Genomic DNA, 27948 nt, shown 5'->3' with positions numbered 1-27948 from the left:
GCCTTTTTTATTGCAAACGCACACTGTCTTGACACTTTCAGTGAGTTATCTATCATGACCCCAAGATCTCTCTCTTGGTCAGTCTCTGCCAGTTCACACCCCATCAACTTGTATTTGTAGCTGGGATTCTTAGCCCCAATGTGCATTACTTTGCACTTGGCCACATTGAACCGCATCTGCCACGTTGACGCCCACTCACCCAGCCTCAACAGATCCCTTTGGAGTTCCTCACAATCCTCTCTGGTTCTCACCACCCTGAACAATTTAGTGTCATCCGCAAACTTGGCCACTTCACTGCTCACTCCCAACTCTAAATCATTTATGAACAAGTTAAAGAGCATGGGACCCAGTACCGAGCCCTGCGGCACCCCACTGCTTACCGTCTCCACTGCGAAGACTGCCCATTTATACTCACTCTCTGCTTCCTATTACTCAGCCAGTTTTTGATCCACAAGAGGACCTGTCCTTTTACTCCATGATTCTCAAGCTTTCTAAGGAGCCTTTGATGAGGAACTTTATCAAAAGCTTTCTGGAAGTCAAGGTAAACAACATCTATCGGGTCTCCTTTGTCCACATGTTTGTTCACCCCCTCAAAGAAATGCAACAGGTTAGTGAGGCAAGATCTTCCCTTGCAGAACCCATGCTGAGTCTTCCTCAATAACCCGTGTTCATCAATGTGCCTACTCATTCTGTCCTTGATAATGGTTTCTACCAACTTTCCCGGTATTGAAGTCAGACTGACTGGCCTGTAATTTCCCGGATCTCCTCTGGAACCTTTTTAAAAGATGGGGGTGACATTTGCTACCTTCCAGTCCTCAGGAACGGAGGCAGTTATGCAATGGCATAACAGTTGCAAATAAAAGTACACAGAATATAAAAATTTAAACATTGGAGATAAAATCAAAATGAAACCAAGCTTACAGATGCATTCAGACATGGTCAGATTTAAATTTAAGGATGTCAGCCAAGAATTTTGCCACAGCCTCGCTAACCTCCCCCCCGCAGTATCGTTCAATAAATAATAACAGGGTGGCAGTATAGACAAATCTGGGGAGAAAGAAAGCTTGCAAAATAAATCTTTACAGAGATGATAAAAGGAACAATCAAACAATATACCATATTTGCCGGCGTATAAGACGACCCCCCAACATTTCCATTCAAAATATAGAGTATCTTTTTGAATTCCCTGCCGGCAGGACCCAAACAGGGCGACGAGAGCAGCAGCTCCCCCGCCTGGCCGCAGGGGCAAAAGAAAGCAGCCATTGGCTTTGCGTGAGGCGCTGTCGCTAGGGAGGCAGCTCGGCGAGGCGGCTTCTGCTGGAGAAGAGCTCCAGTGGAAGCCGTCTCGCCGAGCTGCCTTCCTAGCGACAGCGCTTCACGCAAAGTCAATGGCTGCTTTCTTTTGCTCTTCTCTCACTGTAACCAAGGCGCAAGGGTCTGTTCCACAGAGGCACCGGGTTGCTTTCCCGACCTCTTCCCTCCATGCACCAGGCGTTCAGCCAGCCCGAGCACCCCCGTCTTGACCGCCACGGAGAGGCATAGGTCGGCGGCTTCCCGCCTTGCAGCCCGGGCTCTGCTCTAACGCGTGGGCGGGCTTCCACGTCTCCGAGTTAGAGCCATTCTTCGGACCTTCGGATTCCACTTCTTCGCTCCCTCCCTCCCTCAGTCTCCGCCCTGCCTGCCCCCATTCCCCCGTTTGCTGGGAAAGGGGCCACGCCGAAGAAGCCCGGCAACACCTGTCCCTGCCTCGCTCCGGCTGTTCATCTGATGGCGTCTCACCACGGATCCTAGACCTGGCTGCCGCTGCACCCGGCGTATAAGACAACCCCCCCCCACTTGGAGGCATGTTTTTCTGGGCAAAAAAGTCGTCTTATACGCCGGCAAATACGGTATGCTGAATTGAGTCGGGAATATTTGCTCCACAGGAACAGAGTCTGTCACCTAAAGGGACTCGATGATATCTCCCTTGTAAAACTTTGGAGGGAAACGCATTTAGTCTAGCCAACATAAATGCCCTGCGATGACTTGGAATGGTTAAGTCTGATAGATAATGGGGCATTTTGCCGCAGAAAGCATAAAGACCTAAGGAAGCTGGGGAGCAAATATAAGGCTCTGTTGGACGTAGTTTCGTTTCCTCCAACTCCCACAGTCTCAATTTAATACATCTGAAGATATATGACTCATCAGAAGTAAAGAAATCATCAACCTCCACCCCCAACTGGTTAAGTTTGGACATAAGAACTGCTGACCAGGATGAAATATATGGGTCTCTTTTCATACAATCAAGAAGGCTGTTAGAATCTGTTCTAAAGTGAATTTTGAGCCAGAATTTAAACACTGCAATCCAGGCTTTTGTCTCCACCAAAGATTGACCCACTTCAGAGCAGAGAGCAAAGTAGGACACACATTTTGGCAAACCAAGAATTTGTCTAAAGAATGAGGCTTGAATGCCCTCCACTTTCCTGGTAAATGCTGAGATCCATATAGGGATACCGTAGAGAAGTTGGGCTAGCGTTTTAGCTTTGAACACCTTAATTGCTGCCGGAACTAATTGGTTGCCCCTTGCAAAGAAAAATTGTTTAATTTGAGCAACCAAACATTTAGCCAAGTTGACGGTGTTGTTACGATGTGAAACCCAGCTTAATTTGTGATTAAAAGTGATCTCCAAGTATTTAAAAAATTTTGTTTGCTCAATTGTTGAGTTGCCAATAAACCATCTCTGTGGGTGCCAGCAATTTGCAAAGACAACTGCTTTAGATTTGGCATAATTGATAGAGAGTGAATTACAATTACAGTAGTCATAGAAGGCATTCAAATACCTTTGCAGGCCCACACTTGTGCAAGAGAGGATGGTAGTATCGTTAGCATAAAGTAATAAGGGGACTGCTCAGCCTGCTAGTTTAGGCGGATGACCATTAATAGGGTTCAAAAATTGTACCAGGTCAGTTAAAAATAAATTTAAAAGATGCAGGGCCAGCACGCAACCTTGTTTAACCCCCTTTAACACTGGGATTTTGCTAGTCAAGTCACCACTAGAAGAAAATTTTACTTGGCAAAAAATATTAGAATGAAGTTTCCTCAAGAGAAACAGCAGATGAGGGTCCATTCCCAGGTAATCTAGCTTAATCCGTAGTTGGGCTCTATCTATTGAATCAAAAGCGCCCTTCAAGTTGATGAAGGCAGCATATAATTTTTTGTCCCGGTATGCATATATTTTTCAGCAAGGAAGGCCAACGGTCCATAGCAGATTTGCCTTTGGAGAAGCCAATTTGTTCAGGACCTATGATGTTGCCTAGGCGCATCCAGTCAGTTAATCAGAGTTCTAAATGTTTGGCATACAATTTGCCCACTACAGATAACAAACTAATGGGGCGGAGATTTTCTGGTAACTCCAACCCCCCCCCCCCCCCCTTTTTGTAAATTGGGATAATTATAGACTCAAGCCAAGAGTCTGGGATGGAGCCATGTAGATCAATGAAAGAGAACAATTTTGCAAGGGGCAAGAGCTACCAATCGGCAAACTTTGTGAATACCTCAGCGGGAAGGCCATCAGGGCCTGGTGCTTTACCCACTTTTAAATCCTTCAATAAATCGCTGATTTCCTCTGGAGTTACTGGAGGCCAGACCGGCATATCAGTAACTGTGGGGTTTGCTAAGATAGGAGGGGATACACATGGAGCAGCAAAAATGCTAGAGAAGTAATCAACCCATCTTTGCGCAGAAATATTTGGGTCAGTAACAGAATTGTTTTTTAGATTACCCAAAATGATTCTCCAGAAAGCCTTATTATCATTAGATTTTATCGAGTGGTAAAGTTGGTCCCATTTATTCTGAAACAAAACTTTCTTTTTGGATGTAATGAGCTCCAGGAAGGCTGTCTTACCAGCAATATAGGCCTTAATTTTTGTTGGATCTTTGGAGTGACAGGCCTCTTTAAATAGCACTACTAGTCATCACATCCCTAAGGGGATAGTTATGTGATGGCTAAATGCGATAAAAGGAGTGCTAGACCTGTTGTTTGTGCTGCTCACCCCCACAGCTGCCAGGTTCAGGAGGAGGAGAAAGAGTGCCCAATGTGACTCGGTGCTGCCATGATAGGCTCAGGGGATGTATGGGAGTAAGGTACTGGAAGCTTTGCTTACCTGTTACCATGCAGCTGCCTCTTGAAATCCAGGCAGAGGGCCTGGTGTACCTGTGAGGGCTGAAATCTGAGAGAGGTCAGCCACGAAGTGTGGACTTTGCTCTTCCTCTGGTATATTCCCCCCAGGTGCTCGCTTTGTGGTGCTAGAGGCCCTGGCTGTGTTGTGTCCACCACCAGAGAGTACGTGTGTGCTGACTCTAAGTCCGCACAGCAGGGAGCTGACAGATAGCATTCCATGCCATGCATCCTACCCACAGAATTCTGGGTTGACCCGGAACCTGATGGGAACATTATGGGCAGCACACATTTGACCTGTGCTGCATCAGATGCACTGACTTTCCAGTGGAGTACCAGGTCAGGTTCAAGGTTTCGGTACTGACCTTCAAGGTCTTGAGTGGTCTGGGACCCACATACCTCCAGGACCACCTCCTCTTTATGTCCCCCAAAGAACAACTTGCTAGTACTCCCCAGCCTCAAAGACATCTCACTGTCCTCAACTAGGGTCAGGGCTTTTTTAGCCCTGGCTCCTGCCTGTCAGAAATGTCTGCCAAATAACAACCGTGCCCTACGGGACCTGGTGCAGTTGCACAGGGCTTGTATGGCAGAGATGTTCTCTGCCATTGGCAGAAGACTATGACAGGTACCATCTCAGCGGGCACTCCACCTCTCCCCTTTGTTTCCCCTTTCCAGCTACATTTCCCCTACTTACAGGAAACAATGACACCGTCATGAATCTGATTACATCATCTGTGAATTGTTTTATTTTAAATAGTCTATTGTTGGAACTGTTTTTATTGTGATGTATTGAGAGCTAGTTTGGTGTAGAGTTAAGTGCATGGACTCTTATCTGGGAGAACCAGGTTTGGTTCCCCACTCCTCTACATGCAACTTCTAGAGTGACATTGGGTCAATGTAAAGTTTTGTCGGTTGCTGACAAGAAGTCTCTAAGCACATATAAATACAGTCAAGGTTTATTGGAAATCAGGCACAAAACAATTACCTTCTGCCAAAGGGCCATTGCCAAGAATGGTTTGAATACAAACAATGGTGATTATTGTAGGAAACAAAAAATGTGCGCAAAAGTTAAGATCCTCCCCCAGCATCCGTAACAGTTATCAGGCATTGGTGTAAATATGAGACATCTTCCCTGGGTCTTCAAGGTTACAGTGCATTCCACCATCGCTATTCTAAGCCATTGCCATAACTACCAGATAAGCCAGCTCTCCGCAATAGCCACCCTCCTGCACAGCTTGGAAAAATATGGTTACAAGCAAGCAGGTAAGGCAGACACTACAACACCTGTTGGACAGATTTGTGAATACATAAAAAATATAACATATTAGGGTTTGTAGAATCTTTCGTGATCAAGTGCCGTGTTCTACTGGAGAAAGTTTTCCTTCCAGACGTTTCGTTCTCAGCTTCGGAGAACATCCTCAGTGGCGCTGCAGCCGGAGCAGGCGCTCAGATTGTTCCACAGAACAATCAGCACAGTCAACAACCATCTTCCTTATCTTCAAACCCCTTCCAACCCTCCCAGCAATTAACACGGAACAATGGTCACATTCAACAGCCAGTTTCCTTATCACTACCCTTCCAGGAGCCCCACCAAACGATGGGCACATCCACAAACCAATTGCCCTTTCATCACACCCCCTCCAGCCTAGAAATAGCAGCTCTCCAGCAGCCCTGGCCCCACTCAATGCACAGCAGCCAAGAAGGTCTGAGCGCCTGCTCCGGCTGCAACGCCACTGAGGATGTTCTCCGCAGCTGAGAATGAAACGTCTGGAAGGAAAACTTTCTCCAGTAGAACACGGCACTTGATCCCGAAAGATTCTACAAACCCTAATGATGTTACCAGCCGTGAAAACCTGAAATCTTTGATAATATAACATATTGTCAGGGAACCTGACAGTCAGTCCTAACTCTGTCAGAGGCTGTTCTGGAAAGAGCAATTTCCGTCAGAGCTCTCAGCCCCACCTACCTCACAGGATGTCTGTTGTGGGGAGGGGAAGGGAAAGGAGATTGTAAGCTGCTCTGAGACTCCTTTGGATACTGAAGGGAAGGGTATAAATCCAATCTCTTCCTCCTCCTCATCCTCCTCTTCCATTTTACCATTGTTGTTCATCACTCAGAGTCCAGAGTACAAACCAAAACTTTAAACAAACAAACCATCTGTAGGGCAAGGGTGGCTGTGATTGGGTCCTGAGGAGGGGCACAGCTGGAGGAAGGGAACGTGCTGACTGGGTATGCACTTAGTTGGTATCCTGACCTGTTTGGGGTCTTGTGAGAGTGGCCACACCTGCATAGGAGGCAGGGAATTTGAAGTTACCGTGGTTGTCAATGAGCTACGATGCAATTTTTGCCAGTGAAACTTTGCACCTGCTTATTCCCATGCTGAAAACTCCTTGAAAGCTGCCTAACTGCTACCACACCCTCTGGAATGCCCACCTCTATGCTGGAGGTGGGTTTCTGCTGTTGTTGTTGCTACACTGGCATGCAGCTATGGTGACCCTGTGCCAGTAGGACTCAGCAGCATAGCATAGCAGCATAGCACACTTGAGAGAACTCTGTGAGAGAGCGGATAAGAAGTGCTGTAAGGGTGAGGTTTGGCTTTCTAAACAGCTGGGGAAGTTGCTGAGAATTCTGAGTTGGTGTGGTTAGTGTGGTTGCTGGGGAACTGCTGTTTATTTGTTTTGAGTGGGCTGTAGGTGATAGTTGCTGATTGATTGGGAGTGGCTGTGTTCCTGGGGCAGACTGAGGCCCCACCTTCTTTGCATTATTAGGCTGCATCTTGCCAGAGGCGAGAGCTAAAGGGCTCTTGGCCTGTGGCTCTTTGCCTAGAGGCTCTGTAGGAAGCCCAGGAAGGACCAGAAACTCAGATCCCCATATTCCTTGTGCTCCCAATAAGGTAAGTAGACCCTCCAGAAGGAGAGCCACATAAACATAACAGGATTTAAAGGGGGACTGTATATTTCAAAAAGCTATCATGAAGGTAGAATGCCAGCAGGGGGGTGGGGGCTTTCCAATGTTTTGCACTGTGTCACATGTATGACTATCTGCCCACAGGACAGAAGTCTTGCTGGATGCAAGGAACTCCTGGTTCTCAGGGAACGAGTTCAGACCCTTGAGGCTGAGGTGGCTGACTTGGAGAAACAGACAGTTAGGCTCTTAGAGAAGACTCTTGGGGATGTGTTAGATGAGCCCCACTCTGAACATGGCAGCCCCATTGCTGCCAGGGAGCAAGAGGGTAGAGAGGGAACAGGGCACCATGCTGAAGATAAGGGGAATGTGCCCTCAGAAGGGACCTCTTCTTCAGTTGGTGAGCGGGTATCCTTTCGTGCCAAGGAACCATCCCTGGGCAGGGAGGGGAGTCTTGGAACTTGGTGATTCGATCCTTAGGCATGTAGACAATTGGGTGGCAAAACCATGTACTGACTGTATGGTGATTTGCCTGCCTGGTGCGAAGGTAGCGGATATTACGCGTATTGTAGATAGGCTGAGACACAGTGCTGGGGAGGAGCCAGTGGTCATGGAGCATGTTGGCGCCAACAATGTGGGGAAATGCAGTCGTGAGGTCCTGGAGGAAAAATTTAGGCTGCTAGGCAGGAGACTTAAGGCCAGGACCTTCGACCCTTCTCAGAAGTGCTACCTGTTCCAAATGCAGGGCTGGAGAGGCAGGCACAAATTAGAAGTCTCAATGTGTGGATGAGACAATGGTGTAGGGAGGAAGGGTTTAAGTTTGTTAGGCACTGGGATTCTTTCTGGAACAAGTGGAAGCTGTACAAAAGGGAATGCCTCCACTTGTCCCCAGAAGGAACCAGGCTGCTGGCACTTAAAATCAAAAAGGTGGCAGAGCAGTCTTTATACTAAATCTTGGGGGAAAGCTGACAGGAGATGAAATATGTCCAGTTCAGGAGGACTCATCTCAAAGAGATGAAGGGTTAACTGTTACTTTTCTACCGGGTAATGGATCAGAGTAGTCCAATGAGATGGTGACAAACAATATGGACTGTCTGCCAAAGTCTCGAGGTAGCAGGAGGAAGGTTGCGGGCCTAATTTGCCTGGGAAATTATAGATGTTTGTATACAAATGCTAGAAGTATTCAAAGTAAAATTGGGGAGTTGGAATGCTTGGTGTTGGGGGAAAACATAGACATTGTGGGAATTTCAGAAACTTGGTGGAATGAGGAGAATCAGTGGGACACGGTGATACCTGGATATAAATTATATCGGAAGGATAGGGAGGGAAGGGTTGGAGGTGGGGTGGCTCTGTATATCCGAGAGGGTATACAGTCCAGTAAGATTGAGGTCAGAGAATTAGATTCCCTTCTAGAAATGATTTGGGTTGAAATAGTGGGCCCAAAAGGAAATTTAACTATGTGAGTTTATCGCCCACCAAATCAAAAGATAGAGGACGATTATAATATGATGGAAGGATTAAAGATAGCAGCTAAACGTAAAAACGGTGTCATAATAGGTGATTTTAATTACCCGCAGATTGTTTGAGTCAATATGTGTTCTGGTCGGGAGAAAGAGATTGAGTTTCTAGACGCTCTCAATGACTGTGCTATGGAGCAGATGGTCATAGAACCTACCAGGGATGGGGCAATCCTGGATTTGGTCCTAAGTAATGCCCAAGACCTGGTGAGAGACGTAAAAGTGATTGTACTGCTTGGGAGCAGTGACCATAACATTACTGATTTCACCATTTGTTTAAATAGGGAGTTGCCCAAAAAGACCAGCACAACCACTTTTAACTTTAAAAGGGGTAAATTCTCTGAGATGAGGAGGCATGTGAAGAGGAAACTGAAAGGAAAGGTAAATAGACTCAAAACCCTTGGGGAAGCTTGGAGGCTATTTAAAACTACAATCCTAGAAGCTCAGATAAAATATATACCACAAGTTAGAAAAGGCACAAACAGGTATAAGAAAAGGCCTACATGATTAACAAACAAAGTAATGGAAGCTGTAAAAGGTAAGAAGGATTCCTTTAAGTGGTGGAAAACTAGTTCAAGTGGGATTAATAAAAGGGAACACAGGCAGTGGAAAATCAAATGCAAGACTGTGATCATGCAGGCAAAAAGGGACTATGAGGAGAATATTGCAAAAAACATAAAGACCAACAATAAAAATTTCTTCAAATATATTAGAAGCAGGAAACCATCTAGGGAGGCAGTGGAGCCCTTGGATGACGAAGGGGTAAAAGAATTACTGAAGGAGGATAGGGAAATGGCTGAGAAGCTGAATGCATTTTTTGCCTCTGTCTTCACTGTGGAAGATGAGAAGTGTTTGCCCGCTCCAGAACCACTAATTTTGGAAGAGGTGTTGAAAGACGTGAGTCAGATTGAGATGACAAGAGAGGAGGTCCTACAACTGATAGACAAATTAAAAACTAACAAGTCACCGGGTCCGGATGGCATACATCCAAGAGTTCTGAAAGAACTCAAAGTTGAACTTGTGGATCTCCTGACAAAAATATGTAATCTTTCATTGAAATCTGCCTACATTCCTGAGGACTGAAAGGTAGCAAATGTCACCCCCATCATTAAAAAGGGTTCCAGAGGAGATCTGGGAAATTACAGGCCAGTCAGTCTGACTTCAATACCGGGAAAGTTGGTAGAAACCATTATCAAAAAGAGAATGAGTAGGCACATTGATGAGCACAAGTTATTGAGAAAGACTCAGCATGGGTTCTGTAAGGGAATATCTTGCCTCACCAACCTGTTAGAGTTTTCTGAGGGGGTGAACAAACATGTGAACAAAGGGGACCCAATAGATGTTGTTTACCTTGACTTCCAAAAAGCTTTTGATAAAGTTCCTCATCAAAGGCTCCTTAGTCATGGAGTAAAAGGACAAGTCCTTTTGTGGATCAAAAACTGGTTAATTAATAGGAAACAGAGAGTGAGTATAAACGGGCAATCTTCACAGTGGAAGACAATAAGCAGTGGGGTGCCGCAGGGCTCAGTACTGGGTCCCATGCTCTTTAACTTGTTCATTAATGATTTGGAGTTGGGAGTAAGCAGTGAAGTGGCCAGGTTTGCAGATGACACTAAATTGTTCAGGGTGGTGAGAATCAGAGAGGATTGTGAGGCACTCCAAAGGGATCTGTTGAGTCTGGGTGAGTTGGCGTCAACGTGGCAGATGAGGTTCAATGTGGCCAAGAGCAAAGTAATGCATATTGGGGCCAAGAATCCCAGCTACAAATACAAGTTGATGGGATGTGAACTGGCAGAGACTGACCAAGAGAGAGATCTTGGAGTTGTGGTAGATAACTCACTGAAAATGTCAAGACAGTGTGCGATTGCAATAAAAAAAGGCCATCACCATGCTGGGAATTATTAGGAAGAGAACTGAAAACAAATCAGCCGGTATCATAATGCCCCTGTATAAATCAATGGTGTGGTCTCATTTGGAATACTGTGTACAATTCTGGTCACCGCACCTCAAAATGGATATTATAGCATTGGAAAAAGTCCAGAAAAGGGCAACTAGAATGATTAAAGGTTTGGAACACTTTCCCTATGAAGAAAGGTTAAAACGCTTGGGGCTCTTTAGCCTGGAGAAACGTTGACTGGGGGGGGTGGGGGGTGGGCATGATAGAGGTTTACAAGATAATGCATGGGATGGAGAAAGTAGAGAAAGAAGTACTTTTCTCCCTTTCTCACAATACAAGAACTCGTGGGCATTCAATGAAATTGCTGAGCAGTCGGGTTAGAATGGATAAAAGGAAGTACTTCTTCATCCAAAGGGTGATTAACATGTGGAACAGAAGTCCACCAGTGGCTATTAGCCACTGCGTATTGTTGGAAGTGTCTGGGGCAGTGATGCTCTGTATTCTTGGTGCTTGAGTGGGGGGCAAAGTGGAAGGGCTTCTAGCCCCAATTGTGAACCTCCTGATGGCACTTAGGGGTTTTTTTTTTTGCCACTGTGACACAGATTGTTGGACTGGATGGCCATTGACCTGATCCAACCTGGCTTCTCTTATGTTCTTACGTTCTAGTGCCCGGCATCAGCATAAACTGCCCTTATTCTGGCATCACTCCAAATTATACTGGCATAGGAGTCAATCAGGTCCCTATCCTGACCACCCCCACCCCCCAATTGCTCTGTAAATGTGAGTGTGGGTGAATGTGAGAAAAGAAGCATACACAGTAGTTGGAGATTAGCCTCAATTCAGAATGTATTTCCTAACTACTGTGTGGATATGGGAACAGGAAGCACAGCTATCCTGAGTCATATGAAAACATGCAGCTGCCTTGGTCCATGAAGAGCAGTGATGTCTACTCAGACTGGCACCAGCTCTCCTGGGTCTTAGACAGAGGTCTTTCACATCACTTACTACATTATCCTTTTCACAAGAGACACTGGGGATGGGAATTGAGACCTGCTGCATAACAAGTATTTGTGCTACTAGTAAGTCACCCCACCCTCCCTTCATTACATCTGAGCACAAGACTCATTTGCACTATCCCTGTAAACAGTGAGCTTTGGAAAATTAAGTCAATACCTGTTTCTTGTTTTCCTGCAAGATCTCTCTCTCTCTGTCTCTCCCTTTCTCCTCCCCTTCACTTGCAAATCCCTCCATTCTACCCTCCTAATAACATTAATGTACTCCAGAGGAAATTTACATCAGATAATGAACAGTTTAAGAGGGGGCTGGTAAGAGAATAAGAAATCTGCTGTTAAATAAAATTATAACAGCCTGCAGCAATATCGAAAGCTTTATGATTCCTGAAATAAACAATGAACCAACTAAGGAAAAAAGACTTACTTGCAGAACAAGAGATTCCTTGTCATTTTCCAAACGTGCAAGTCGCTCATGATATACATCTCCATTAGTCGATATATGCCCATTGATCTGGAAAACAAAATAGAGGAAAAGTGACCTGCTGCAACAGCGTTCCACAAATACGGAACAAAGTGAAATAAAGCTCCAAGCAAGACGAGAGAATTCAGGATGTGACTTCAAGACTACACAAAAATACACATTTTTTTCAGTTTGGTGTAGTGGTTAAGTGCGCAGACTCTTATCTGGGAGAACCGGGTTTGATTACCCACTCCTCCACTTTTATTTTTAGCTTGTTAAGGATAAAGATACTGGTTTCATATGTTTATTTTAATGGTGATATTGTTAAACTAACAAGTTAGTCTGTGCCTTCATGATATTTCATGTTTATTCTAATGATGATATTGTTAAACTAACAAGTTAGTCTGTGCTTTCAATACCAGCCAGCTCTGTGTTGAGACTGCTCTGTGGGGGTTTTTTACATCTATACGTGTTGAAGAAGAATTTTTTGGACTTGTATTTTATGTCATAGTTTAGTATAAAAGCTATAATGAAAGATAAAGTTGGTAAAATATGTTGGTAAAACTATGGGGAGAATTTTATACTTGCGGGTAGAAAGAATTGGGTATTTCACTTGGAGGTAGAACTGTAACTGATATACTTGTATTTTTCCTTGTTTCTGTTTTTCCCACTCTGTATTCACCCTTCCCCTTCTTTAATGTATCTTTGCTTGTGCTTTTCTTTGTAGTTAAAATCAATAAAACCCAAAAAAACTAGGAAACTGCAGCTGCTTTCAGTAAAAATTACTCATTGAACAAGGCATCTCTTGAAAACAAAATAGTGACCCTTAAAAATGACATTTTTCTCAAGACCCGTGCTGAGCAAGGATCGTTTTGGAAGCTAGTGCCTAGAGACAAATTTCCCAACTTGAGAAGATGCAGTGAAGCTCTACACTCCTGTTTCAGTTCAACTTATTTGTGTGAATCTGCGTTTTCCATCTGAAAATGACAAAGAGTACACAGCGTTCCAACATGACAGATGAACCTCTCCAGGATTCCCTGAGACTGGCCCTCACGCAATATTCACCCAACTTCAAAAAGCTGGTGGATGAAATGCAGGCTCAGACATCTCACTAATTAGCAAGAGTGAAGTTTTAAAGATTGGGCAAGATCAGCCTGGATCAATACTTGACCTACATTTAACACAAATTACTCAATAAAAGTTAAAGAAAGTTATTAAGACAGTTAAAGTTATAACAATAAAAAATTTAAGAAAAACTGTTCACAGTTATTTCTGGATCTTTGTCTCTGTTTTGTTTTTGCTTATTTTGCTTACCAGTAAATGACAGAAGGTGCATTGTAAATGTGTGTGTGGGAGGGGGGGGTGTGGTGGAACCCAACTTTGGTGGGTTAAAATCTAATTCGAAACTAAATTTTCATGGTGGTAGATTACCAGCACTTTTGTCCGGAAAAAATAGATCATGACCTGCTCGAAGTTGGACATGCCTGATATATATTTTTATTGAAATTTTAAAAGGGACAGGGTGAGGGAATACAGAATAGGGGAGGAGGAAATAAAGTAAAATAAATTCAACAACAAATACTCTGCATCATTAGATTACAAAAGGTACTTTTAGTCTTTAAAAGTTTAAAACCTAAAGATTATAACTAATGATTTGCTGATATAAATTTTATAATATCAAAATTGAAGAAATTACAAGGAAGTGTCACAGATCATATACAAAATTCATGTTTATGCATTAAGCCATTCATAAAAAAGATTCTACGGATTTTCTTCATCTCGTGTTACTTTGCCCTTAAGACGAAGTGCAAGGACATCTGTTTCAGCTATCTCTAGTATTTGATCGATCAAATCCTGCTTCTTCAGAGCTTCATGGTGTTTCCAGTTTTGTGCTATCAAAAGTCTTGCAGCAGTGATAATGTGTATCATCAAATGTTTATTCTGCCTCAAAAGGTCCATCAGTAGTATATTCAATAAAAATAATTCCAGTTTAAAATGGATATGAATTTTCAGTATTGGTTTCCTGCACAAAGTCTTTGTCCTTCAAAAGCAGAGTGTTTAAATTCCACATCCCTTTCCTTCTGGCTTCATTCAAGAAAATAATGAGCATACTATGATTTGATATTACTTTTGGATGGATGTCTGCCTGGTCCAAATCTCTCATCAGACCCGTTGACAGCCAACACATATCAATTCTGGACCAGAACTGATGTCTATGAGAAAAATAGGTATAGTCTCTTAATGTAGGAAATCTTGTTCTCCAAGTGTCTACAAGATTTAATTTATCTGCTAATTTTAGAAAGTGGATGGGTAGCATCATTCCTTTGGATTTTGGAAGCAGCCTTCCTGTCAAGATTTTTTGTTAAAGGTGGCGTTAAAATCACATATTACACAGTGTTCATCGTAATCCAAATCTAGCATCTTCTGATATAAACTTTGGTAAAAGTTTTCTTGATCATTGGGAGCATATATGTTAACCAACAAGACCTTTCTCCCTTCTAAGTTTAGTTTCAAAAATAGCATTCAGCCATCTTCTGAAGCAGATATGAGTTGAGGATTGAATTTGTCTTTAATTTCAAGTTTTTAATTAAGTTTAAGCAGAAGGGGAGGAGGGAAGAGGGAACAATACCAAAGAAAAATAAAATATACACGGTACAGTTATATCTACTACAGAAAAAGCTATAAGATTCTGTCAGGTTCTCCCTCTGTCAGAGCTTGGGAGGGGCTGGGCAACCGTTCCAGGACGGATTAAACCAGGAACCAGACACGCCTCAGACTGAGCGGGAGAGGTTGAAAGTTAAAGTCACCTAGGCACCTCCGACCGCTCTTGCTCTTATCGTTTGTTCCTCTCTCTCTCTCTCTGTTCCGTCCGAACCAACAACACCGAGCTCTTCCTCCCCAACATACTTGACTGGCTCCCTTTAAATCTCGTCCCTCGCAACCCCCGCCACCTCCCAGCTGAACTTCCCCACTTTTATTAAGCCCAGCTGTGTGCCAGATGGCGTCCGAGAGCTTTCCAGCCAGCCGCTGGAGACCTCGTCGATGCTGGACTCGTCGGCCCTCGGGCTGGAGGCTTGTGGAGCGTCTCTCAGTGACTCTCCCATCGACAGTGGCAGCCGGCAAGAGGCCAGAGGCTGGCCACGAGGCAAGCCCTCCGGACAGATTCATTATACCTGCAAGCTACCATATCTTAACCAAATATTACCATTAAATTCTACAAATGTTTTGACTTTTGTGATTTCTTACAGTCCTATTAAACAAATTATAGATCATATCCATTTGTCCTTAATACCTATAAGAAGAAAGCAGGAAACAAAAAGAAGGGAAAAATAACACGCAAAATAATTAAAAACAAGAAAATAGGAAAATGAAAAGGAGAAAGTGAGGAAAGATTTTTACAGTGCAATCCCAAAGAGAGTTGCTCCAGTCTAAGCCCATTCTTTTAAACTCTCTTTAATCAAGCGTTTGTACTTTAATCAAAACTTGTTTTATTGTAAAACTCCATCGTTTGCTCCAAGGACGGATTCCTTGGAAGTAATGGCATACATAGTATTGGATAGTATCTTATAGGCAAACTTCAAAAGGCAAGGTTACAGATAACTTCAAAAGAATAACATACAGATGTAAATTGAGTTGAGAGTTCAAAGGCTACTCACTAGTATCTCTTTTATAACTAAGGAATGTCAGCTAATGACCACATCTCCATTTCTCACACATTCTCTGTGAGCTGATAAGGCATGGCTGTGTGAATCTGGGGGAGAGGCATTCTACACCATTAATACAAGGGTACTCTAAAACATCCTGAATCCAGATGGATTTATTATATATTCAAAGGGGGGAAAGAGAAAACAGGGGAGAAGAAGAATGGAGAAACGACAAAGGTGACACTCTGCTTTAACTCTGGCCTGTAGGTACATATAAAACCAGTACTTAGAAATAGCATGCTTGACACTGCTAGTCTGTCACACAAGCTCATTACTACCAAAAAATAAGATTCTCAATACAACCATTTGACTGTATTGATGAGAATTCCAAGCAAAACGTGAAAAGCAGATCTCCAATGTTATACAGCATATCTATTCTTAAAGATACCATAAAATGATAACAGTGAAGCATACATTTAAAAAAGTTATTCAAAATTAAATATTCTTGGAGACAACATATGCCCAAATGCCATAATACTTACAGAAAGAGAGAAAAGAAGAAGTCTTAAGAAAGAGAGAATGCTTAGTTATGACATAACCTCCACTAAATTGCTTTAATCAAATTGAAACAAAAAAAATCACTAAAATAATTCTTTACATGGATAAAAGTTAGTCTAACTTAATATAAGCCAATAGAAATAAGACATATCTCTTGAATACTATTCAAATTAATTTAAATTATTAGGGACAATGTATACCCAATATTCAAACATATGTAAAAGCAGGAGAAGAGAGAAAAATGCATTCAAAAATGTCAAAACAAAGATGCTTCTAAATTGTGATCTTAACTTCCAATTTGCAAATTCACTGAGGATTTGGCTTCTAAAAATAAAATATAAAATATCCCTTTAGCTATTCAAAATATTTAATTTTCTATAGTTTGCTATTAGCTATTGTTTTATCCTTTTAATATTTTCTCCCCAGTGTGTTTTTATTATTTATTTAATAACAACATTTAATTTATACTCCATCCTTCCCGCCGAAGCAGGCTCAGGGCGGCTTTATTTATTTATTTCCGTAGATTTATAGGCCATCCTTTCCCATAGTGGGATCAGGGAGCCTTCCAACACAATAAAACAATCAAATCAATTTAAAACAATTAAAACAGTTGAAACAGTTTAAAATTAAGACAATTAAGCCACAGCTCACATTAGGTGGGGCAGCAAAGATGGTATTAAAAGATTGGTTCGGCTTGCTTGTCCCAACCTTTAACACTTATAAAACCTTCCCTGTATCTTTGATATCACCATTTCCTAGATTCCAGCCTATTTTCCCATTTAATTCCCTATTATTAATTTAGTGTCCATACAAACTTTTATTTATACCATCCAATTGAAAAATTTAAAAAATAAATGATAAAGCCTTAAAGATTCAAAATTCCATCTCAAAATAATACACCAATTCCATGAAGATATGCCAATGTTATCCAAATGAAGAGGCCAGAGCGCATAGTCTTTTCTTTTTAAAAGTTTTCCAAGTTTTAATTGTCCTAGAGATTTTTGTTGAATCTGCCAATTCTCCCCTTAAGTTGCTCTTCAGTACAACGAGAAGCACTGAAGCCAAAACAAAGTCACTCCCCTTTGCGTTAATCTTGATGAGTTGTAGTTTGGGTTTCTGCTGTGAAACTGCATATGTCACCTTCATTTTGAGTTCACACAAAACATCTTCAGATACTTGTTGGTTCACTTTTCCCAGCTCATTAGGAAAATCTTGATCGTCTTAGTCTATCTGCTCCTGTATAATTTCAGCCTCATTACATTTAACCAGAAATTTCTGCACCCGATCTGTTATCAACTCCTTTAAGAAACCAATTCCATTTTATAGAGGATATGGTAGCCATAAAGTCTTTTGTATCACCTGTTTTTACTTGCTGTGTCATCTTTCCACAAAATAATTCAGTTCAATAGTGAAAGCTGAATAATACCTCAAAATCCCAAATTAACAATCCTTCCAAATCTCCACTTAAAATCTCCACTTTTTCTCTTACATTCCAGTTTGACTCAGTTCAGTCCCAAGGGAGAGCCAGTTTGGTGTAATGGTTAAGTGTGCGGACGCTTATCTGGGAGAACTGGGTTTGATTCCCCACTCCTCCACTTGCACCTGCTAGAATGGCCTTGGATCAGCCATAGCTGGCAGAGGTTGTCCTTGAAAGGGCAGCTGCTGTGAGAGCCCTCTCCAGCCCCACCCACCTCACAGGGTGCCTGTTGTGGGGGAGGAAGGGAAAGGAGATTGTGAGCCGCTCTGAGACTCCTCGGAGTGGAGGGCGGGATATAAATCCAATATCATCTTCTTCTTCTTCTTTAATAAGTCCTCAAATGCACTTCTCCCTTTTAACATCAGTCAGCCTGTGTTCAAATTGTAATATGATGTGTTGTCTAGTTTTAAACCAAGTCAACCCAAATCTGTTCATTCTTTTCTTTTGGAAGCCTCTCTTATGGAGGAGGGGTTTCTCCTCCCCCTCTTTCAGAACAGTCCAAGTTGGTTTTGTAATAAGGATTTCAGTAATTGGTAAAGTTGTAGATCAGACTTACTTGCAAGGTGCCGTTTTGATAGTTGTAGTAGAAAAGGAGATGCTTTGAAAGATCGTTAGCATGAAAAAGAGAAGAAGCCGGCGGTCATCTCTGTTTCCATTCAAAAATGGTGATCAAAGCAGCGGGGCATCGCAGTGACAGCTGCTTAGGAAGTCGGTCACCACCGAACTCCAGAGCCTTGTCAATCTGCTTGCCGCCCAAGACCCTTCCTGAGACTTGGAGTCGAGTGTCCCTGCCAGAAGACCCCCCCAACTGCAAGATTTACAACCAGACACCAAGAGCGAGTCTGGGGCTGCTCCTCACACTGAGATGCCAGGACCGAAAGCCTGAATTTGTCTTTAATATAGCAGGCCACACCTCTTTTTTTCTGTTTGAGGTCTGAAGCAAAAAAAGGATATTCCCAATTTTTTATTTTGCAGTAAACGTTGATCTTTCTGAATTACATGCGTCTCTTGTAAACAAAGTATATCTGCTTTGAATTTAGATAAATAGGGAAAGGTTTTCCTTCTTTTAGTCGGGGAATTGAAACTATTTGCATTAAGAAAGAGTATTTTAATTTGTTGTTTGGCCATCTTATTTCTACCTTTTTATCCCTAAGCTTTTGTGACCTTGTTTTACAGCCAATTCGTTCCTGGCCTGGATCCTTTTCATCCTTTTCCCCCTTTATTTTTCTTCTCTTTTCCAGCATATTTTTCCAAAAAACATTCCGTTTTGTGGGTTGAAGTGTGCCTCTTTCCTTCATATGTGAAAATAAAACCTTGTGGAGTAAGCCAAATATAGGATACTTCATTTTCTCTTAGGAAGGAGCTCAAATCTTGATATTATCTTCTTTTTTACCCCATTGGCCAAGGAACTTCTTTCAGAACTCTTATGTCCACACCTTTTATCACTATTGGGGATTCTTTGCTCTGTTTGAGAACCAAATCTCTGATTTTTCTTCTGGTGAATCTAACATACACTTCCCTTGGTAGCATTTTTTTTGCATACAAATGCAGAGGAGACATGATAATCATGGTCTATTTCATATCTCATATCTAAATGTTCCTCTTGCAGCAGTTCAGTCAAAATCTCTGACATTATTTTAACAATATTTTCTGACTTGTCTCCTGGGATGTTTTGAAATCTCAGAAAATAGGCTGCCCTCTCCATTTCAAGTTGAAGGGTTCTGGCTTCCACCATATTTTGTTTTTTCTCTAGCTTTTCCACTTTGATATATGTCTTCACCACCTTTCTATCTAAAGTTTTCATCAACTCATTAGTTTCAGTTGTTTGCTTCTTACATTCTTCTACATCGCCTTTAACAATGCCCACTTTAAGCAAAGTACTAGATTCAACAATATTTACCCACCAATAGGATACAAGCCAATCAGCTACAAACCCAAACAGACCAACCACAAATATAACAGATATTAAAACCTACAGATCTTTTTAGGTAGTCCTAAAATTGGGGGGGAAACAAACAAGAGAGAGAGAGTTTTTTGTACCGACTACACAGAGAGATAGAACAGAAACCAGTCTCACCCACAGGATCTGCCTTTAAATGAGTTCAACTCCAATCGTAGAAAGAGTTTCCTCAGGGTGACAAAGGTATCTGTCCCCAAAATACTGAATTGTAGAAAATCAAAGTTCCGGAGTATCAACCAATAGGTATCCATGTCTGTATAGGCTGCACCAGAAGCCCTATTGCTTTTGTCTCAAATCCAGATTTTATAATCCTTGTAATCCTTAGATAGGGAAATGAATAAAACTATAATCCACTACAAAAAAGGCAGTGCTTCCAATAGAACAGCTCAGTAGAGAACGATGCAACTGACAGAGATTAACACAGCCAGCCAATAAGTGCAAAATACCCATCTTCAGCGAGGGAATAGCTGGGCATACCCTAAAAACTACTCCCTCATCACTTTTCTAATAATTCTTTAACCTCTTGAAGAGAGCACAGGAAACCAATATGGGGGAACTTCTTCAAGTTATATAAAGCCAGCACCGGATACGTTTGAAAGCCAGGAGAGTCGGGGAAGAGAGGAAGATGGAGACCCCTCCCTCTTCCCCTTTTTCTATGACTGTCTCAATTTCTCCCCCTTAACGAAGATTATCCTCTTTAAATTATAAATCCCATAAGCAAGATATAAGTTAGGAGGTTCAGTCTTATAAAAATGAGCAGTTTAGGCTGGAAAGACGCAGGTCAGCAAGTAGTAGAAAAGTTTGAAAGTAAGTCAGGAGTCACCTGTTGTCCAAGATGGCGATCTGAGTGATGGAGCTTCATGGCAGCTGGAGACCTAAGGACCGAACTGCCGTTCGATCCACTGTATCCTGTCCAGCCACCTTCTGGGGGGCCTTTGCCAAGGTCTCCCCTTTGGTTCCCTGGGCAGGAGGGCCATCCAATCGCCCGATTCAGGATCGCAAAGTATGGGGGGAAAGCAAGAGGATCTTGAAGCTTGAAGGAAATTTCTCAGGCCCCCATGGATGAAAGGAAAGGAAGGGGACCTAATACGCATTACTGAAACTTGGTGGGATTACACTCACAATTGAAATATTAGGAGAGGTACAACTTCTTTCAAACGGACAGACAAATAAGGAAGGGTGGAGAAACACTATATGTATAAAGGACGTATATATGTGTGATAGTTGATAGTCTCTAGGTAAAAATAAAAGGAGTAAGACATAGCAGTGATATCATGGTCGGGGGTCTGCTATAGACCACCAATTCAGGCAGAGATACCTGAATGAGATACATTGCAAAGAGAAGGGATACAATGGTCATGGAAGATTTCAATTACCCAGGCATTTTTTGGCAGTCCAACTCTGCTAAAAATAAAAGGTCAAATAAATTCTTTACTTGTCTTGCTGACGACTTCCTTTTCCAGAAAGTTGGGAGGGAAACAGGGAGATCTGCTACCTTAAACTTGATTCTCACCATCAGGGAAGAACTGGGTGATGAAGTGAAAGTAGTGGACACCCTGGGTAGTAGTGACCATGTGATTTTGGAATTTATAATCTTGGGGAAGGGAAAACCTGTACTTAGTCAGACATTTAAATTAGACTTCAGAATCCTGTGGCCAGAAAAATTTAAGGAGAAGGGAGTTGAAGAAGAGTGGCAGCTTCTTAAAAGCAAAATATTGAAGGCACAATCACGAACAATACCGATGAGAAGAAAAAATGGGAGGAACCTAAAGAACCCAAAGTGGCTCCATAAACAGTTCTGCAAAGACTTGAGAAATAAAAAAATAATTACTCATTTAGGAAATGGAAGGAGGGCCATATAACCACTGGTGAATATAAAGAAATAACCAGTGCTTGTAGGGTTCTTTTCTTATGTTCAAATTTTGCTGAAAAACCGTCAGGACCTGGTGCTTTGCCTAATCTCATTGAATTTATTGCTGCTTCAATTTCAACTTTTTCAATTGGTTCATTTAAAGTTTTTTCCATGCTTTCTGTTAAGGGCTTTACTTTTATTCTCTGCAAGTACGCTTCTACTTTCTTTTTGTCTACTTGTTGACCTTTAAATAGTTTAGCATAATATTTGTAAAATTCCCTTTTAATTCCAGCTTGATCCACAATTTCTTTACCTTCCGATAAAATTCTGTTTATAAATTTATTCTCCCTTTTTTTCTTCATTTGCCATGCCAAATATTTCCCAGGTTTATTAGCACCCTCAAAAGATTTCTGTTGCACTCTTTTTAAGTTCCATTCCACCTCATTCAATAAATGACTCAATTGACCCTGTAATATTGCAATTTCCCGCAAAATTTTATTTTCCCCCGGTCTTTTTTTCAGTTCTTTTTCTTTTTTACCTATTTCTTTTTGTAAGTCCACCATTTGTTTTTCTTTGTCTCTTTTATCTTTATTGTTCAATGTAATTAATATTTCTCTCATCACAGCTTTATATGCGTCCCATACGGTTTGAAATTGAACGCCCCGATTTTCGTTTATTTGGAAGCAAGTTTTAGTTTCATTTTCAAGAGATGCCACTACTTCCATTTTTTGCAATAAATCTTCATTTATTCTCCATCTCCTCACCTTTTTCCTATCTTTTGCCAACCACATTAATGGATTATGGTCTGTACCTATTTTCGGAAGAATCTCTATTTTATTTGTAATAAGTCCCAAGTCTTTAGGAAGCCATAACATGTCAATTCTTGAGAAGGAGTTATGCCTTGCTGAAAAGAAAGTATAATCACGCGTATTAGGATTGAACTTTCTTAATACATCTTCCAAACTTTCTTGTTTAATTAGTTCAAAAAATAACTTTGGCAATTTGCCATCTTTATTTTTTTTATCGAATCTGACCAAAGAATTGTTGATAGTTCCATTAAAATCTCCCATTATCATTATCTGATCATATGTCACTTGATCTAGTCGTTGTGTAACATCTTTTTAGAAAGCATCCTTTGCCCCATTTGGGGCACAGAGTCCCAATAACAATTTTTTTCTCATTCATCAACACCTCCACTGCAACATATCTACCCTCACAGTCTTTAAAAATCAACTTTTTAAATATAAAAAATCATTCCCTTTTTTTTCCTTATCCAATGAAAAAAATTCTTCACCCAAAGATTTATTCCATAAAAATTTATAATCCATTTGTTTGATATGTACTTATTGTAGACGAACTATATTACATTTTTGTTTTTTAATCCAATGAAACGTTGCTTTTCTTTTTTGTGGTGAATTTAGTCCATTTACATTCCAATAAATTAATTTGTAATCCATAGTGATTCTTCAATTATTCTGTGTCTCCAAATTCTCCGCAAAAAAACCTTTCCATGCCTTGAGTATCTATTATTGTAATTCTCACTCTTTTGTACTCAAAGCTAAGACCTTCAGGTAAAATCCATCTATATCTTATTCCCTTCTCTCTTAGCTTGTCAGTCAATTTCTTGTACTGCCTTCTGTCACTTATAACCTTCTTTGGCAGCTCCTTCATTATTCTTACTCTGCTTTCATCCACTACCATTGCCTTTTCAAATTGTTGACTTAACGCCCTTCCCACCATATCTCTTGTAGTAAATTTTATTACAACATCCCTTGGTAGCTTACGCTTTCTAGTAAATTCTAAGTTGACTCTGTAAACATAATTATACAAGTGTCTCATCTCCTCAGGGTCATCTCCCAAAAACTCAGCAATAATTGTTGAAATGTACTTCTTTAAGTCATCTTGTTCTTTTTCAGGCACACCTCTTAAACGAATCATGTTTTCCATTATCTTGCAATCTTGTAATATTGCATCTTCTTTATAGTGGCATCTTGATCTTTAACTTCTATCTCCTGTGTCTTCTGTGCTGTTGCTTGTGACTCTTTCCTGAGATCCTCAATCTCTTTTTTAATCTCTTTCTTGACTTCTTCAGCACTAGAATTTATTTCTTTAGTTAATTGTTTCTTACTATCAGTTATTAATTCTTTCATTACTTTCACCAATCTTGCCTCCATAGCATCCAGTTGTTCTTGAACTTGTTTGGCCATTTTTCCTTCCCCCAAAGAACTTGCTCTCAAACGTGTAAGCCTTGGTCCCAGCTTTTGGTCAGACATCACTGTCCTCCCATTGCACAAAATGGGCTCTGAAGTTGACTTCATCAATCAGCAAACCAATAACAGAATTCTATAAATCAGAGCATGCCCTTTTCAACAAGCCCAAAATTGCCGTCCTCTGAGCTTCCTAGTTAGAGATATTAATTTTTAAAGTTATTATTTCCAAAATGGCAGCCGTGACTTTTTCCAAGCCTTTAAAAAAAAGTTTTCCTTTTTCCAATAGCCCTTAAATTTTAATTTCAAACATATAGTCCAAAATACTTCACCTTTTTGGGATGATTCCTGCTGGTTTTATAAATTTTTAAAGTCCTGTTCTATTTTAAAAAGTTTAAAACCTTTGAGCCTTCTTTAATGGCCGCCGCTGTTTTTCTATGGTTTTTGGTTGTAGAGATGGCCAGGAGACTTAAAGACGACCCTTCTTTCAATATTCACTTCCTGACTTTCTGGCCGTGAAGTCTCGTTCCCAATGGTTGGTAATCCCACGATAGTTGTAAAACATATGAACATATGAAGCTGCCTTATACTGAATCAGACCCTTGGTCCATCAAAGTCAGTATTGTCTTCTCAGACTGGCAGCGGCTCTCCAAGGTCTCAAGCTGAGGTTTTTCACACCTATCTGCCTGGACCCTTTTTTGGAGATGCCAGGGATTGAACCTGGGACCTTCTGCTTCCCAAGCAGATGCTCTACCACTGAGCCGTCCCTCCCCATCACTTCCTGTGTCGTCTTGAAGATCAGCAACTCTGTTATGTTGGGGGGGGGGGGTTTCCAAAGCCACAGGTATTTCAAACATCAGTTATTTTTCTGCACTTTCCTGCTTAGCTTAATTTCCAAAAATTCCAAATTTACCCCCCTTCTTCTTCTTCTTCTTCTTAACTTTATGCTCTCACAGTTGGTTCCAGATCTTAAATCTTTTTATTTTAAAAGTTTTATTTTAGTCCCGGAGTGATAAAGATCTTTTACCTTAATGAAAATCTATTCTTCTGTACACTGTTTCGTTCACATTCAGATGTTATTGTAATCCATAGAAAGTTGGAATCTTGATGAATTTAAGCCAATTTAATGACCCCGGAGACCCTTTGTAGATGATGGAATGCAATTCTTCATCGGGAACTCTTCAAAGCCGGAAAGGAACCCCACTGGGATTCCTCAGCAGCCAAAGTAAATCCCCTCAAAATTCTTCAAGCATGTCTTAAACAGTTCCCTTTCTGGAAAATGTAGGCAGCAGGTGTTAGGATCGCCTTTTATGGATTATGGATTTTAAATTCTCAGGGATTTTATATAGATTGTTTATGATTTTATTATGATGCAATATGATATTATACTTTATTATGATATATGTATCAAGGTATTGATTAAGAATGGGTGAGATAGGGTTCTCGGGCTTATGGGAAGAGTTTGTCCCAGTTAGTCCCAATGGGTTTTTGGCCTTTTGGTTCAGTTAGGTTCAATGGCCATCTGGTATCAATTAGTATTTGGAAATGGATGCCTTCATTTGGGGGGTGGGAAGACAGCAAGGGTTGGGGGGGGCACTTACTCAGTGACTCTTTCTAGAGCGCATTGTATTTTTCTTCACAATGGACCTTATTCCTAGTCAACCATAAAAACCTCATCAGGTTCAACTTTCTCCCATATTTCTGAAATTTAGGCTAGGCTACATTTCAACTCTGAGACCTTATCACTAGCCTCAATACCTCCACTTCATGCAGAAAACAGTCCACCCAGATTTCTGAAGAGATTTTCTCTTCACTTTCAAGATTTTTCTGTTGCCTATTTAAATCATAAAGGGTTTACCAAAACAACTGAGAGTTATTTGACTGGGCACAGGAAAGCAATTTTATCTACATCAGTCTTCTGTGTCTGCTTTTTCACACTTATTTCTATAAACTCGTTTCTAATAAAGATAACCTAAGATACGATGCTAAGTTTACATTCTTGGATCGTTCCTCTTGAGTTTTGATTCAGCCTTCTGTCATTCACTATCATGCCATTCCATCTTTTCCACCCTTCTTACAGTTGCAACATGTTTCAGAAATAAGGTTTGAAATACCTCAATAATTAGTCAGTAACTGACTTAAGTTTTGCACTGTTCTGTGATTTATTTCTCTCTTGATGTCATTTATACTTTCTTGATTCATCAGCTTCCTAGATTTATCAGCAATATAAAGGTTCCGCTTGTTATACCTGTGATATAACGCCTTACCAGGGTTTTTTTGAGCTGGAACACACTGGAACACCATTCTGCCTGGCTCAGGCAACGCTCCAGCTACCTGAGCCAGTGTTCTGGCTCAGTCCCTGCAGCTTCCCTGGATCCTGGCTGGCCAGTCGGGGTCAAGATGCCCAGCCGTGCTTGTGCAGCATCCTCTGGGCTACCTGCTCGCCAGCCAGGCTCTAGGGGCCCAGTCGCACTTCCGTGTCATCATCCTGGCTCCCCACTCGCTGGCCGGGCTCTGGGGGGGTCGAGCAGTGTTGCGGGGCTGGCTGGCTGGCAGCATCCTCTGGGCTACCTGCTCGCCAGCCAGGCTCTAGGGGCCCAGTCGCACTTCCGCGTCATCGTCCTGGCTCCCCACTCGCTGGCCGGGCTCTGGGGGGGTCAAGCAGTGTTGCGGGGCTGGCTGGCAGCATCCTCTGGGCTACCTGCTCGCCAGCCAGGCTCTAGGGGCCCAGTCGCACTTCCGCGTCATTGTCCTGGCTCCCCCTCACTGGGGGGGGGCGACCAGTGTTGTGGGGCTGGCTGGCTGGCTCTCTCTCTCTCTCTTTCTCTGTCTATTTGCTTTATTTCCCACCCCCCATTCTTTCTTGCTTTCTGTCAGGATTTCTTTCTTTCAATCTTTCTTTCCCCATATTTGCTTTATTTCCCACTCCTCCCTCTTTCTGGCAGGCAGTCAGTCTTTCCCCCTATCTATTAGCCCTTCCTTCCTTCCCTTTTTCCCTATTAGCTTTATTTCCCACTCCCCCCTCTTTCTGTCAGTCAGTCTTTTCCCCTGTCTATTAGCTCCTTCCTCCCTTTCTTCCTTCCCTGAGTGGTGGGCATTGTCTTCTGAAGGACTGCTGCTGGGATATGTGGGTGCCTTAAAGGTCTGGTGGGAGCAGCTAGAGCTTCTGCAGGGAGGGAGGGAGGAGTGGCAGGTGGGGGGAGGGAGCGTACTACCACCAGTTCCACTTGATTATCCCAGCTGATGTGGTCTAATATGCTAATGAGTATGTGGCCTAATATGCTAATGAGTTAATATGCCAATGTTAGGGGGTGTGGTCTAATATGCTAATGAGATCCTACTGGGCTTTTCCTACAAAAAAAGCCCTGTGCCTTACCAATCTGGTAAGAATTGGAACACACTTTTAGTTCAAATGTTATGAGGAGATGATCACTACAAAAGATTTCTATCATGTTGAATTTATTCATGTTGAATTATTCTTGGAAATAATTCATCTGCTACAAGAATATATTTTAAAGTGTTAGCTCCTTGGGTGGAGATATAATTAAAGTCAGCCGTCTTACTGGATATTAACTCCTGGAGGCCATTTTAAAATTTCCAAGTTAAATTTTGAGGTAAAGTTCAGCAAATAGGTGCCAGTAACGCTGAAGCCCATGTCTAAAGATATTCTACTGTAACCTAGTTTAGAGAAGACCAAGCCTTTTTCAAACACAGATTTCAGAAAATCCATATTGCTAGCACTGAGTCTTGTATTTGTATCACCCATAAGAGTAATCTGTGCTGAAAACCCAATTTTAAACATATTTATCAAAAGCTAACCAAAAATGTTAAGAACTAAAGCTTTTAAGCAAAGAACATACACATTAATCATGTAAAAAAGTTTCACTACATATCTTAACAAAGAGAGTTTGGGCATGCCTTTGGGCATCCTCTATTAGACGCGCTACAAGTGGCTTTTAGATTAAAAACTTCAAAGCCACCTAGTTTAATTGGGGGTTTAGCCCAAGGCTCTTGTAAAAAAATGATGTGGAAATCCGTCAACATCTATCACCTCCCAATCCCCTTGTTTACTGTGACAGTTACTGCATGATTGTTCTATAAGGGGATGTGTTGTTCTTCACAAGTAATATTATTTGCATCTGGATGAGCAATGCAGCTATTTATTTATTTATTGTTTAGGCCACCCTTCCCTGCATTCAGGGCTCAGGGTGGCTTAAAACAAGATAAAACACTAACAACACGCAGTCTAAACCAGTATTAAATAACACTAAAAGCAGATTCTAATTAAAACAATTCAAATGTC

The 27948-nt window shown here is 41.6% G+C and overlaps 1 protein-coding gene across 1 annotated transcript in view; it reads right to left on the bottom strand.

Moving 5' to 3' along the window:
- The window catches only part of PPFIBP1 (PPFIA binding protein 1), a 212621-nt gene that overhangs the window by 125082 nt on the left and 59591 nt on the right, over nt 1–27948 (bottom strand). Inside the window, exon 4 of the mRNA XM_060258534.1 lies at nt 11912–11998. Coding sequence (XP_060114517.1) covers nt 11912–11998 — 87 coding nt within the window. The remainder of the gene's footprint in view (nt 1–11911; nt 11999–27948) is intronic.

The sequence above is a fragment of the Heteronotia binoei genome, chromosome 17, assembly GCF_032191835.1.
Source record: "Heteronotia binoei isolate CCM8104 ecotype False Entrance Well chromosome 17, APGP_CSIRO_Hbin_v1, whole genome shotgun sequence".
Classification (NCBI taxonomy): domain Eukaryota; kingdom Metazoa; phylum Chordata; class Lepidosauria; order Squamata; family Gekkonidae; genus Heteronotia; species Heteronotia binoei.
Note: the sequence above shows the minus strand (reverse complement) of the source record. Positions and strands in the feature narration are given on the sequence as shown.